The 13,864-nt window shown below is 46.3% G+C and overlaps 6 protein-coding genes across 6 annotated transcripts; 4 read left to right on the top strand and 2 right to left on the bottom strand.

Moving 5' to 3' along the window:
* Window positions 1-365: 365 nt before the first annotated feature.
* On the bottom strand, window positions 366-2,533 carry L228DRAFT_119672 (hypothetical protein). The gene is made up of 2 exons (XM_018328978.1): window positions 1,351-2,533; window positions 366-1,288 (listed from the first exon to the last, which is right to left on the bottom strand). The coding sequence occupies exons 1-2, from the start codon at window positions 2,075-2,077 to the stop codon at window positions 669-671; spliced, it is 1,347 nt and encodes a 448-aa protein (XP_018189115.1). The 5' UTR covers window positions 2,078-2,533; the 3' UTR covers window positions 366-668.
* Window positions 2,534-2,938: 405 nt separating this feature from the next.
* On the top strand, window positions 2,939-3,868 carry L228DRAFT_246345 (hypothetical protein). Its single transcript, XM_018332392.1, has one exon. The coding sequence runs from the start codon at window positions 3,364-3,366 to the stop codon at window positions 3,646-3,648; it is 285 nt and encodes a 94-aa protein (XP_018189114.1). The 5' UTR covers window positions 2,939-3,363; the 3' UTR covers window positions 3,649-3,868.
* Window positions 3,869-5,644: 1,776 nt separating this feature from the next.
* On the top strand, window positions 5,645-6,784 carry L228DRAFT_282271 (hypothetical protein). The gene is made up of 2 exons (XM_018335980.1): window positions 5,645-5,888; window positions 6,018-6,784. The coding sequence occupies exon 2, from the start codon at window positions 6,035-6,037 to the stop codon at window positions 6,470-6,472; it is 438 nt and encodes a 145-aa protein (XP_018189113.1). The 5' UTR covers window positions 5,645-5,888; window positions 6,018-6,034; the 3' UTR covers window positions 6,473-6,784.
* Window positions 6,785-9,667: 2,883 nt separating this feature from the next.
* On the top strand, window positions 9,668-11,088 carry L228DRAFT_119626 (hypothetical protein). The gene is made up of 3 exons (XM_018328977.1): window positions 9,668-9,706; window positions 9,781-10,334; window positions 10,422-11,088. The coding sequence occupies exons 2-3, from the start codon at window positions 9,908-9,910 to the stop codon at window positions 10,868-10,870; spliced, it is 876 nt and encodes a 291-aa protein (XP_018189112.1). The 5' UTR covers window positions 9,668-9,706; window positions 9,781-9,907; the 3' UTR covers window positions 10,871-11,088.
* A 416-nt stretch (window positions 11,089-11,504) lies between these two features.
* Window positions 11,505-12,274, bottom strand: L228DRAFT_197396 (DNA glycosylase; the record flags this gene model as incomplete). The annotated part of the gene is made up of 2 exons (XM_018329609.1): window positions 11,505-12,095; window positions 12,161-12,274. Coding segments are annotated over 2 exons (705 nt in total), but the record flags the coding sequence as incomplete, so codon positions are not given.
* A 764-nt stretch (window positions 12,275-13,038) lies between these two features.
* On the top strand, window positions 13,039-13,818 carry L228DRAFT_246341 (DUF1754-domain-containing protein). The gene is made up of 3 exons (XM_018332391.1): window positions 13,039-13,390; window positions 13,450-13,547; window positions 13,606-13,818. The coding sequence occupies exons 1-3, from the start codon at window positions 13,103-13,105 to the stop codon at window positions 13,625-13,627; spliced, it is 408 nt and encodes a 135-aa protein (XP_018189110.1). The 5' UTR covers window positions 13,039-13,102; the 3' UTR covers window positions 13,628-13,818.
* Window positions 13,819-13,864: the final 46 nt, after the last annotated feature.

The following is a 13,864-nucleotide window of genomic DNA, read 5'->3' as shown; positions in this document are numbered from 1 at the left end:
GACGATAGAGAACGTCTTGGTAAGAGAAATTCTAGGTACCTTTGGTAGGCGTCACTAGCCACGCTCTCGGCGTGCTGAGCCGTTGCACCAGCTCTCTGACTCTCTAAAAATAGCTTTAAGCGAAGACGGTGGTAGGACTACCTCTCACTTGGCTGATATCATGTGATGACAAAAGTAGCGAGACATACTAGGTATCCTAGGTAGGTAGACCTGGTTGGTAGCAACCACCGCTGAAGGGTAACTCCGGTCGCAGGGATAACTTTCGTTAAAGAGTTGCCTGCGGGATCGCTTCTTGGCAGACCTCGTATCGTGAAGTCACTCTCTACTCTTTTCCTAAATGATCTTCTTTTTTACTTGTCAAGCCATCCTCATTCGAGGCTTGGAATTCTGCTGAAGAAAGTCCGATTCTCGCACAGTAGCATCTTTTGCAGTATCAGCGGCATGTTCAGTATTCACGAAGATCATACCCCCATTTTTCGCCGTTTCAAGAAGCGCTCTCTACTCCAACATAGGTGGCATTATACTACGAATTTCTCAGATCGTCTCTGTCCATTGATATTCAAGTCTGTACAGTATTCTCGTTTTACGTCGATCAAATGAACTCTGGAACTATTTGGAACGGAATCTAAATTTTATTTTATCTGAGAACTCTATTTATTTTTTCATGATCAGGATCCGTCTACAGCATCAAGCAATGGCTGTTGATCATGTGTGATATACCGATGCTCCACGTGAAGAGACCGCGGATCATTTCTTTCGAAAGCGAAATTCCACAAATTTTGCGTCACTATAGTGTTATGCTTTGACTTTTGCTCGTTGGCGCTTCCCTTGGAGCTCTTAATCCCCACATGTTGAAAAACACTGGGGGTCAATGCCCATCTGGTTTCTTCGTGCCGATTGGCGAATTCTTCCGTGAGCATGTCTATAAAACCAAGCTGTTTTGATTCGTACCAAGCCAGTAGCTCAGGAACCCTGGCCTGTGGGTAAACTAATGCCTGTGAACAGCACCCGAAGGCAGGCATTTCATTTACGCCAGTCGGCAAAGGCAACACCGTTACTCTTCCTGCTGCGAAGAAGAGCAAAATGCATAATGGCATGCAAACCCCACATATCACCAAGATTGTTTTGTTGCAAAGTAGCCGTCGAGTGTACGAAAAGTGTTGACGCATGCTTAGCAGGATAACGACCATTGATGTGACCAGGACGACAGATGAGAGAAGGTATACTGGCCACTCTTCACTGTTCCATCCAAGAAACTCCTCAGTATAGAATAATCGCAAATATAGCCCTACCATTCATCCTCGGAGTCAACATTATATTTCAAACAAGTGCAACTGAGGCGTTTCTTACATTTGTTTGAGCCCTTTGCGTGAGTCTTTTCTTCTGCAGTCTTCAACGCTTTTTGCACACGATGGAACCAGCCATCCAGCGCAAGAGTATCATCCTCTAGCATGGCAACGTATGGTGCGCCAACATCATAACATGCCTTCAGAAGATATCTATAATCGAAAAGTCCTTTTTCTCTCATGAGACCCTTCTCAGCCTCCAGCTTCTTCAAGTGTGCAATCTGCTCATCGTCGAAATCATATAAAAGAATTTGATCAGCGAGTGTGCTGAGCCAACCTTCCGAGTATGCCGGGTGAGCATGCGGATCTGTCTGTGCAATTAAGACGATGAGATGAATTTGCTCTCTTTCTTCTTCAGTCAGGTCACCCAATAAGGACCCAATCAGCGGACGGAGGTATCGAGCACCCTTTCGCGGCACGGAGCTGATCCCCACGCAGAGATTCGGACCTTGGCTGGTTCCATTGGCTCCTTTCGATGTTTGCCGGGCTGCTGAATCTAGAGGCAGCTTATCGATAAACTGGTTTGCTTGGTCGGTCCGAAATGACGAATAAGCAGGACGATAGCCCTCAGCAGGGTCAAAAAACCATGAAGTGGGATCTCTTGCGCAATGGATACGCACAAAATGCACAGCTAGAAGAAATAGGAAGAGGAACACAAGGAGCACATAGATTGAAGTAGAGCGGATTGATAGATTTGAATTTGTCCTTTTTCCGAACACCCCAAAGAGCATGATGAATTTTATTCCGCTCTACGCCTCCAGCATTGAAAGGAACCCTCGGAGGATTGGCCGATGGAGATTTGCGCACCCGTTTGGTGTCATGACCCCATAAAAGAGATAGGTGGAGCATCGACTTGCACGTACGGTACTCCCATGATCAAAGCTTGCTCTCGGAGTGCTCGTATAATCCTTGATGGTGGGGTGGAGCATGTGGAGAAGAATCGTTGCCCAAAGATGAATTAATGGCTGTGCATCAAGATGAGATCAGCCCCAGACCCTGTTTAATCAAAAAAAGTCTTCCGGGCCAAGGAAAGCAATGCCATCCTTGACTAAAATGAGCATATATCGAAGTACTCTAATAGCTTTTTAGTCACGGGAGAAAAAGAGGGGTTCGGACCGTTCATACCTCCGTACAGAAATCATCTCTCTTCTTTTCTTAATCTGGCTGCGTATGCCACAAAACTTTTTTGAAAACTGATGAGCTACGGAGTACAGATCACACGGGCTATTGGAGTATCACGTTGACCGCTGGGGTGGACTGACTAGAGCGTAGCTAAGGACGCGCAAGAAAACCGAATGACATAAGTAAATCCCCATGCGATCCACTTGGCGGCTTAAGCGCTGCCCTTTAACCGCTCTCAGAAGTAGTTGGAGAAAAAACCGGAGAAGCGCCAATTAATTCTTAACTACAATTCCGCGGTGTTTGTTTCACCAGAGGCACCCGGTTGGCTGAATCTACTTGAGAACTGTGACCGCCCCACCTGTGCCACATCCTGGATTTACAGCCCAAAGCTTTCTACAGGGAAGATGTTTGTTACTTGAATATTTTACACGACCGTAGAAGTAAAGTACTCCGCACTCTGAGCTCGACACGGGCACTTGGCCACGCAACTTCACTGCTAGAGCTCCCACATTTCAGAGGATGGCAAGATGAGGGTATTCGTGCTCATGTCTCAAGGTCATTTATACACCCCACCTCTGCAACGACGTAGTGTTTCTTCCGCCTCGCAAAAATCGAGCTAATGCAATCACCTACCATGAGATCGTTCCAGAGGATGATACAGAGTATACCTGCCTGAAAAACACACAAGGCTACTAAGATTCAGCAACAGTTAATTCAGGCGGCACATGAACCAGCAGAGGAACAGGGTTCTAAGCCCAGGCCAATTGTGGGTGGAATCGAGGGTGGGGCTAAAAAGGACGTCGGTGGTGATGGTCGGTACATTGAAACGTCATCTAATGCTGCTGCTAAGGCACAGACATCTGGAGAGAAAGACCAGATTCTGGAAGTTGTCGCAATGGGGCTTTCAAGGGCAGAAGGAAGGGGAGTCCAGTCATTGAATGATGAAGATCTAAGGAGGCTAGATCTTGATCCCAGAAATATCGAGTATCTACGCAAGGAGCTTCAGGAACTTGCGGGCGATAAGGCATGGCGATTGGAGGTGATTGACCTGGCCGACGGCGTTCGTCGCATTCGTGGCGTGCTCGATGTAAATGAAGCGGATGAAGAATATGACGGAGAGTATAATAGCGAAGAATACCCAGGGAGGAATGGAGATCAGGAACGCGAGGGGGCCGAATGATAAACGCGATGAAGATAACAAGGGGTGGACGTTCAAGGAAGAGTTATGACGATAGTTGACCCTTTGCTGTGATGCTCGTGTCGATTCTTTTTCAGATGCTCTGGATATTTTCTATCGAAAAATCAAGACTTAGTATACCACTCTTCAGCCTGTATAACAGCTTGAACCCTATGAGGCATAGTATCTTTGTTTATAAGTGCTCCCAGTCTTTCTAGCCCCTATAATCTCTGTCTGCTGAAGAGGTGAGAGCTCAAGGCCCCGTTTTCGTGGCGCAATCGCGGGCGGCACTTGTTGTTTTGGTGGTTGGAACGCGATTGCAAGGCGAAAAGGGTACGTATTAGTGACCCCCCACAATACCATTCTACCAAATGGGAAAGCTTTATTATTGCGTATCAAAGATTGCAGAGTCTGCTTTCGAATACTATTAGGAAGCGTGGTGAGCTACAGTGATAAGAGTTGGTAATTCCGAGTTTGGATATTACTCATTTACCGCAGTACTTCCGTCATTTTGGTCTGGCAGTATCTTGATCTACAAGAATTGCGGAGCTTGACCGTGGGGGCCTTCTCCCGGGGGGTTGCTTAGAGGGGTGGGGCGGAAATGACAGGCTAATTTGGAGCAGGAAGAGGGGCGGAGATGGCGCGCGCAGAGCCACTATGCAAGCCATGTGAATTCAGGGGTTTCCCTTTATTTACTTCGGTCCGGAGTATGGCCTTGTTATGAGATAAGTGTATGGATAGATACCGCTCATTGCTCCACAGCCCCAGCAATTGTCCAGTTGTGGAGTTGCTCGAGCAAAATCTCTCCTCCATCTTGGGCGGAAGTGGTCCTTAGTCCTCCAATTTTGCGCCAACAGGGTCAAAGTCTGAACAAGCGGAAGCTATGATCTACAAGTTGCGCTTTTGAACACTGGAGGATATGGCAGTGCATTATTTCAAATATCAATTTCTAATCACCTTCTGATAAAGACTTGGTTGAAATGGGGAATAGTCAATCTCACTTGCTGTAAAGTAGTGTCAAGGGTCATCAAACCCATCGGACCCTCCAGGGACTCCAGTGTCCACAAAGAGGCCATGAAGCATTTATTGCAACTATCATGCATAGAAATGCTACGCAGGTCTGAGAAAGCTGCACATATCATCTTTACAGGCTCCTGTATAACAGAGGGACCTGGACTGATAGGACCGTTGTGAAATGGAGATTTGGTGTGGATATTGCAAATATTCTAGCATTTGATTTTAATTAGCCTATTTTCTCTTTGGATTACGTGTCTTTGGAAATGTTTTGTCTATTAAAGGGGGCTTTAAATCGTTATTTCTATTTTGTTTTGTTAAATTCTGTTCTTATTATTCAATCCGTTTAGATAACCAACTGGCAGCGGGAGCTCCGAACTCTTTCCCCGCCTCCGTCCCTGCTTCTCCCTAGTAACAGACGCTAATTATTTGCCAAGAAAATGGCTCGACATACCGCTGTAGTCTGCAAGCGGTTTGCGAGTAGACAGGCTTCTGAGCAGGGCCCGAGGCAAAAAATTAAAAGGCTCCAGCCTCCAGCTGATCCACATCGCCACACTACCTACAAAGGCCCTGACGGCAACTTGGCCTCTGCAAGGTTCGATGTTGGAATCGAATCTGACAAATTCATTATTAATCCATTGGACAAACTACAATAATTATCGTGATTCTCCACCTGAGCATCTCCACCATGCGGCACAGTCAAGTCATTTTCGTTGCCTGGTCCCTAATTCCGCGCCGAAAGATAGTATTTGTTATGGCTTAGCATAATTCCCTACATTGTGTCAACCCGAGAGAGGAGACCTGCGGAATGCTTTTCCAATCTACCACCTGCCTTACACTTCTCGATGTGGATCAAACTGAGCTGGGAATCGGATCATGGTATCACCATTGGCCCAGCACAAACAATTGGGCTAGACAACTAGGATACTAACTAGAGTCTCTAGATATGTTTTGGCAGAAACGGCCCCCATTCATATCGAGATGCATCATGAGCAGAAATTGCGATCGCCCGTATCGAAGCTTTTCACAATGCAAGAAACGTATGACAACTTCAAGCAACCCATGCTAGTGACGTGAATGCTCATGCAAGGATATTGTCAGAATCTGAGAATCCTAGGACAAACAGGCAATATAAATACTGCCCTTGAATCTCCCTTTTGTTTGCATTATATTCTATTCTACATCAAAGTACGATAGCATTGGATATTTCAAGAAACTATTGCATCTCTGTAAGTCAATATCTTGTTTGCCGGTCTCATTTTTATTACTGTCATTATTATTATTTGTTTATTTTTTATTTTTTTTATTTTTATTTTTCTTTTAGAAAAACATGCTAATCTAATATACCAATTCCGCAGTCATCAATCAATCCAAAATGAAGTTTGGTCTCTTGTCCAGCCTTCTCATCGGCTTGCCGTTCGCCTCTCAGCTTGTCTCGGCCTGGAGTGACGGAACGGGCGGCATTGCCTCGGGCTACTTTTCGATCAAGGTCCCGCAAGTAGGCAAAGGTTCTTATGAGCCATACGAATATGTCCACGCTATGGTCTACACCGAAGGAAACAGTGATGGCTATCTGTTCAAATGTGTCTGTGCGGCAGACAACGAGAATTGGTGCTACTTTACTGCACCAGACCTGCCATATGGCGTGAGCCTTCACCCGGGAGATCGCTGCTTTTCAGATGACGACAACGGTGTGCAAATCAAGTATGGTGCACAGTATCTCGATGCTCCCAAGGATTCTCGCTGCAGCAAGATCGACTATGGTGGATTTACAAACACTGCAGCACGTTGCATCATTCCTGTAGGTGGATAGAGTATTGATGCAATGATCCAATAGCACCAGCCGACTTTGTGCGTTGAACCATGGGGAGCAGTGGGGAGGGGCAAAGCTTTTCTGCTTCTAGAGCAGGAGGTTCATTTTGGGGATTTCGGTCAATTATACAACCTTGGTCAAAACTGTATTTAGAACTCAAATGTGCCAAAGAAGACAACCATCATATACACGCTTTTCATATACTAGCTTGCAAGTGGAGCTGAATTATTGAATAGCTAGTATAATTTTGTTGACCAGCATGGTTCATGTGTTGGAATTGCAAGTGATAAGAGTTATACTTGATACACACGGAGAACGAAATAATGGGCAGACAGTCCCAAGGCCGTCTAGTCTATGGAACTGACTTGTTGACAAGCAAACCCTTGAATCATCTAGCACCGTCATCTTCAATGAATCTGTTTACTCTAAATAATCGATATACAGTCGGCACATTTCTTCAAAATTATTGTGATAAGTAGTACAGATGCTGCTAGGCAGAAGAGAAACTGCAATAGACGCAAAATTCTCAAATGATGTGTGTTTATTCCCTCTGGTTGTTACGTTAAGCTTTTAAGCAGGATAGAATTTCTGAACTGCACGAGGCGAACGAAGCAGATCCAACACCGAAGAGATCGGACTAGCCGTATGATCCTTTCTGGTCCGGGGAGGTTTACAGCACATGATCACAACCTAAATAAAGAGGACTTTTAAACTGCAAGTGCTTGAGTGAATCTATCATTATCACCAGCCTCCAGGAAAATCCCGAACTAAAGGTTTGCAAGGATCTGTGCATCCATTTCCTGACTTAAAATTACGACGTGGACTGTCTAAAGTGATACATATGTGTCGTGACCTCTGACATGACTTGCAAGAAGGAAAATTATAAATTCATGTACTATTCGAAAGCTTTCGTCATGATATCCGCCACTGGAAAGATGTGGGAATTCAATGCAGAGATATGTACAGTGAGACACAAATGCAACAAGGGAACAGCTAAAAGGAAGACGGCTGTGTACAGTACATATTACCCATGGACTAATTGATAAAGTTAAATGCTGAATGAGCTGTAGAGAAACGTCAAAAACTAGCAGTGGAAAACTTACCCAATCTGCAAATCTAGGCGCAACGTGGACTGAATCTCATGGCTTAGGCACGGAAAAGGATAGCAAAGCCGCTCCTCAGTCGGTACTTATTATGGCGAACCCGACTCTAGTTGATTTTGAGGAGTAAAAACCAAATGGATTTTGAGGTGCTGTAAATTGTTAGCAAGGTAAAGCATTACCTATCGCTACATTAAGAAATAGTTAAAAGAAATAATCTAACAAATCTTATATATATTACAAGAGAAATGTCTCGCTATTAGCAAGCATTCTACTTTGAATCATAAGACCTTTAGCTATCACTTATATATTTAAACATATTTTCCAACCGACCCGGCCAGGCAGATTTCCATTATAATACGAGAAATGTATTTTTACAAGATTTATACCTCAATAAAAATGTGTTGTTTTTAGTTAAAATTAGGTGTCTTGATTCCCTTAGGGTAGATCTATGTATAATAATCATTTTAAATATTTTTGGATTGTTTTGCATTTTATTTCTCGAATTATATACTTGATACTAAAAATAGTATATAGATTTTTTTCGAAATGGAAAATATTGAGCAAACTTCCTATAAACAATCTAGCTAGCAGACATAGTCTTCTAGTCCCCATGGTAGAAATATTCATTTAATTTTACAATAATTATTGAAATATAATTATATTTTTTGTATAGAATTCTGTCTGGCCACGTTGCTTGGGAAATACATTACTAAGGTATATATTAGCTAGTATATATCAATAGTAGTTACTATCTACTCAGGCATAGGAGCCTTATCACAAGAGTATATTGAGCGAATCTGTGAGGCAATCAGGGCCGGATTGCTAGATGAGTTGCTCAATTATTTAGGATTTACCTATGCTGGAGTATTGCCAGAATGTCATAAACACAAATGGTAGCTACTTCTTGAAGTGGTGAAATTTCACAGACGGTATGATTTAGCTTACTAATCCAAATTGTAAGTGTCCCTTTAACGAAAGATATCCCTGCGACCAGAAGTACCGGAGTAAGGTAGCTTCGGGTTTATCCGAGTTTGGATGAGTTTTCATCTTTCCCCAATCCCATTGCCTCGTGGATGGACCTCGTATCTGACGAATTGGCACCCCCACCTTCAGATTGCTGCGGATACGAGACGTGGTACACAAGAAGCTTACATGTGGTTGTCTGCTGATTGCAAGCGCACTGTGACCGATATCAATGCAGGCTATGTATTATCCTTTGGAAAGCCCAAGGCTGGACACTTCTGGCACGGCAGCGACGTGGGGATTTGGACGTAGCTTCCCTGGTATGAAAACTTGGCAAAAGAGTCGCATCTCCAAAGGCCAAGCAGCATTGACATACCGAAATAGCTTTGTACCGAGGGCGGGAATGCTTGAATGATCGACTTGGCAGAGAGGGTCCACAACCCGCGGTGGTGCCAGACCCGGAACGTCATATGGGATCATGAGGTTTTGTAGGCTTTGCCTAGTTGGGGTTTCGAGCAGCCTGTGATCCCTGTCATCCTTTCCCAATTAGCTCAGAGGAAGAGCATTACAGTACAGCGGTACAGCAAGCTAAACTCACCTTGGCCCTAGCGAAGAGCCGAGCCGTTCTGCATGGCTCAATTAACGATGGGACTAGCATGAACGCAGAGTGACGGTTGAGATGGGCGGGCCAGTCTCGTCGTGGTGGTGATTCTTCCAATTGGAAAAATGTGGTAGAAGTAGACCTGGCTGAGCACGATCCTTGTTGTATAAGTTATGCAGGCATTCGCGGCCACCCGCCGCTTACTCGTAGACTCAATTTCATCGTAGTCGCGAAGTCTTTTTTTATCCAGCTCGTCACTGATCTTCAAAATCATCATACTCTGACCCTTTCCAAGTTCAACGGGCAACAATTCCATACAATCGATCTCCTAGACAGGCCCAGTAGGAGAAATTCCTCTTAAGCAGGAGATTCGCAGTCGCTCCCATTCTTGGTCGGATACCTGCATACTCCCCTGCACGAGTGGCATCCCCACCAAATCTCTCTGCACAACTCTCAATTACCGACTCACATAAGAATTGTACACGGCGCCCATTATTGTGTTTGTGGCGTTCCCGTCTAGCGACAATCTGCATTTATCCGTATTCATCGCTCTGCTCGACGCTTCTGGTAAGCTGACACGGATTTCTTTATGCTCAGCAACAAAGAAGGCAAGGTAGGATTGAGGCTGACAAGACGGAAAGGTTGACCACCCATCGTTACTTGAACGACATTTTGTGTCGCCCGGAGAGAGAATACTTCGCCTCCCAGAAACAGCACTCCCGACAGCACCAGACTGTTCGGTCGTTTTTCCACTGCAACGGCATCAACATGCGCTTCATTCGCGATTTCTGCCTTCTGGCAGTTGCATCTTCATGTCTGAATGCCGTCGTACTAGCCGATTCCAAGGTGAATGACGGCGGTGAGGATAAGGATGATGTTCAGACCTTCCAGCAGCTTCTGGATAGCGTTCCTCAAGGGGATATTCACGCAGCTCTGCATGCGTATTCGCCGATAAAATATCAACATGGCGTTTTTCAAGAGGATCGTACTGCCATGGAAGCCGTACACAACGATAACCCAGCTGTGGCTACTAAGTTGTTGATGTCCATGGTTCGCCGACAAGCACCCACACGCAACACCACCGAGAGCTCCACCCAGACGACAAGTCATGAATCGTCGACCTCCACCGAACGCAGCACTACTCCTAGTTCCACTGAAGCATCCACGACGAAGACTGAGCAGTCGAGCACCTCAAGTACGCGAGAGAGCCCGACTTCTGAGAGCCCGACTTCTGAAAGCCAGGCTTCTACTTCCACCTCAGCATCTGCTAACTCTTCCCCAGCGTCGAGCACACCTGCATCGAGCGCTGCAGCGACGAGTAGCGTTGCCTCCTCCACGAGTGCTACTAGCTCTAGCTCCGGCGCCACATCTTCAACTTCCAGTTCGGCCTCCGGCAGCTCTACCTCCTCTTCCACAAGCGCAAGTAGTAGCAGTTCAAGCAGCAGTCCCAGCTCAAGTTCGTCGAGCTCCTCGTCCTCAAAAAGGGTATCTTCAAGGACTTCGACTTTGCTGCACACCACCACGCTTCCTAACGGAAGCAGAAGCACTGTCACCGCCGTAACTGTCGTTGGGGGCGAAGCAGCTGCCTCCTCTACCACCGGAGGTGCCGCTGCCACCACATCTAGCGCAACGACCTCAGCTCCTGGTCTCCAGACTAATGCTGCCGCGATCCGCGGTGCTGATATCCTTGCTATGATGGGTGGAGCCGCTGTCGTGGCGATGGCTTTATAAAATCCCCTATTTATTCCTTGCTTTGGGACAATGATCGCTTTGAGTGTCTTTATCCCATATCGCTCGTCCGCCGAGGATTTTTCCTTTGGGAACTTTCCATGATACAATGCACATTGGCTTGACATTTTCTTTTTTTTTTTGCAGATAAGGAGTTCTGCTTTGCTTGTGCTTCAACACAATTCACCCTTCTTACATGGCATTGGCCGCAAAGGCCCAGGAGTTTTACGCGCCGTTTTCTCTGGATTCATTCATCAACGCTCTTCTACGTGTACATGCATTCATTTTATCGGAAGCGAGATGACTCGGACATGGCATCCATATTTCATTAGCACATAATTTCTCTTTTCATGTAATTCCATTCTAATAGTCAGTATTCCAATTCAATAGCTTTCTTGAACAGTCATTATTCATAAACATATATCCACCGACTGAGCAGCTACTTTGACGCTCTTGACCGTAACCCTCGACTTCGTAAACTTCGACGTGGATGACCCAGATCTTCAATGTCTTCAACCTTGACCTCACGCTCCTCTTGGCCAATGTCCAATTCCACCTTCAAAAGCTTCTCTTCTCGCCCCTCTGAGCCTTTTCCTTCCGCCGCGCCCTTGCCACTTGCTATGACCTTTTCCCGTTCGATTTTGTTCTCGACTGTCTTACTCACCACTGCACTCGGGCACAACCCTTGCTCAGCAAGCGCACATTCGCCGCATTTCCTCCCAACAGGCAAACATATTGTCTGTCCGAATCCTACCAGCATGTGATTAATCTCATGCCATCGGTCTTTCGGCAACCAGCTTTCCAGCGCCATGCGCGTCTCTTCCGGATTGCGCGTCTTGTGCCATCCCCAGAGATTCGTGATCCGGTGGACATGCACGTCTACTCCAATACCAACAACTTTATCCCATGCAGCTGCCAGGCATAGATATGCCATTTTAGGTCCTACACCTGGTAGCGACATGAGTCCTTCCGGAGTGTCAGGTATGTCTCCGTTGTATGAATCGCGTAAGATTTCCGCAGTTCGCTTGATGTAGGTCGTTTTGTTATTGTGAAAGCCTACCTGGCGGATCAATGCGTTGAGCTCGGTTGGAGAAACGGCCAGGATATTGGATAATGTGAGCCCAGGCGGGGGCAGTTGTGTCTGCATCCCCCGGACCGCAGCTGCAGTTGCCGTATCCTTAGTTTGGGAGGAGAGCATTAGAGAGATAAGGGTCTGGAAGCGCTGGTCCTGATTTCATGCCACATGAGCTTTAAAAGCATAATTAATTTTCCGGGACGCTATGGGTTGGATACCTTTGGCGACGCTTCGCGCTCAGCTAGCCTTTCACAGCCCATCGTATCCACAGGTGCAATTATCTTTCGCCGCATTTCCCGAGTCAGGTCGTAAACCTTTGCCCAATTTGGCGGCGGATGAATTGTAACTTCGCCATCGCCGGCGACTTCTTTCTTCGCTGGACGTCGTCGTGCCTTCGGCGCTGGCTTTGCTGTTGACACATGCTCAGAGGGAGGTGCGGATTTGAAGGACGTAATTTCAGTGATGGTTTCGGTTTTTATGGGACGCTTTGCATTCTCATGAGCTACGCTTTGCCGCTTTCTCTTCTTAGGCACTGCCGTAGGTTCGCGTTGCTCGTTCTCTATATCGCTGCCTATAGGAGAGGCGGGCAACGAAAGCGACGAGCTGGAGTCGCTGTCTTGCCCTGTCTCAGCTTCCAAAGTGGAAATTCTCTCTTGCTCTACCGGCAGGCGAGGGTCTGAATTCAGTGTATAGCCGCGAATCGCACTGGCAAATCTATCTCTTGCCTCCGAAGGCGTGCTTGTTGCCGCTGGCTGCCGGGAGCTCGCGGTGAGAGCGGCGAGTTTGGATGTCTCGCGCGCCAGGCGCGAGGTTCGCATGCTTATTTGCAGAATTCGGAAAGTACAGTATTATAAGACTTTCTAAACGAGATTTAGTAAGAGAAGGTGCTCACGTTTCTTCCACTTGAACAGTATGTCCCCGTAATCGCAGAGTTTAGGAATGTTGATACTGAGTCCTGAGGAGCATTGAATCGACCAATCAGCTCTCAGCAATTTCACCAGCGGGACATGGACAGGCTCGGAACGGAGGATCTATTTTCCCCGACCTTTTGACGTATAGTCCAGGCTCCAAAGCTCCAGTGCACTCACTGAGAGTCCACGCAGTATTTACTGCTCACCCTCATCGCACATGGGGAATCAGGTAGTATTCCGATAATAAATATGGGCAAGGACGAATACGCCACAACTGGTGGGTCACTCAAGCTTAAAGGGGTGCAGGGTGGAAAAGTGGAAAAGAAAAAGAAGAAGAAGCCGAAGCCTCCGTCCGCCGAAGCTACCGACGCCTCGAAAGAGATCGAGCGCAAAGACTCTCCTGCAAGAGAGAAAGAGGAGAGAAGTGATACGGCGACTGCAGAACAATCGGGAAATGACAGTGAAAACAGAGATGGATTCGCTCACGAGAGCAAGACTGCAGCGGAGAAGAAATATCTGGAGATGAGGCGCAAGCGGGTATATTATCCCCTGGCATATTTTCTGTTGTTTGAATCCCTTTACTAACCCTTGCACAGTTAAATGAAAGGCTCCAGAGAGAAGGCGTCAAGACACACAAGGAGAGAGTGGAGGAGCTGAACAAGTATCTTTCCAACCTGAGCGAGCACCATGACATGTGAGTTCTAGATTTAATCATTTGTACTGGTCAGATTGCTAACATTAAAACCCTACAGGCCTCGTATTGGACCTGGATAACACTTTTTCTCTGGCACTGCTTCTGCCATTCACTACATCATATTGGCGTTTTGGTTCGTCCTGGGGGACTTGATGAGCGCGGGGTTTGCCATATCGTTTGAGGAACTTGTCTGTCGCGTTTTTATATAAGGTGTCTCTGCATCGCTTCGGCTCCAGTCCTTGTAGCAAATCAACAAAAATTAATGAAACTCATTTGAATAACAAATTTCTTTTCGTGCAGTAAACTCAATTGTATCA

Source organism: Xylona heveae, assembly GCF_001619985.1.
Source record: "Xylona heveae TC161 unplaced genomic scaffold L228scaffold_4, whole genome shotgun sequence".
NCBI lineage: Eukaryota > Fungi > Ascomycota > Xylonomycetes > Xylonales > Xylonaceae > Xylona > Xylona heveae.
Note: the sequence above shows the minus strand (reverse complement) of the source record. Positions and strands in the feature narration are given on the sequence as shown.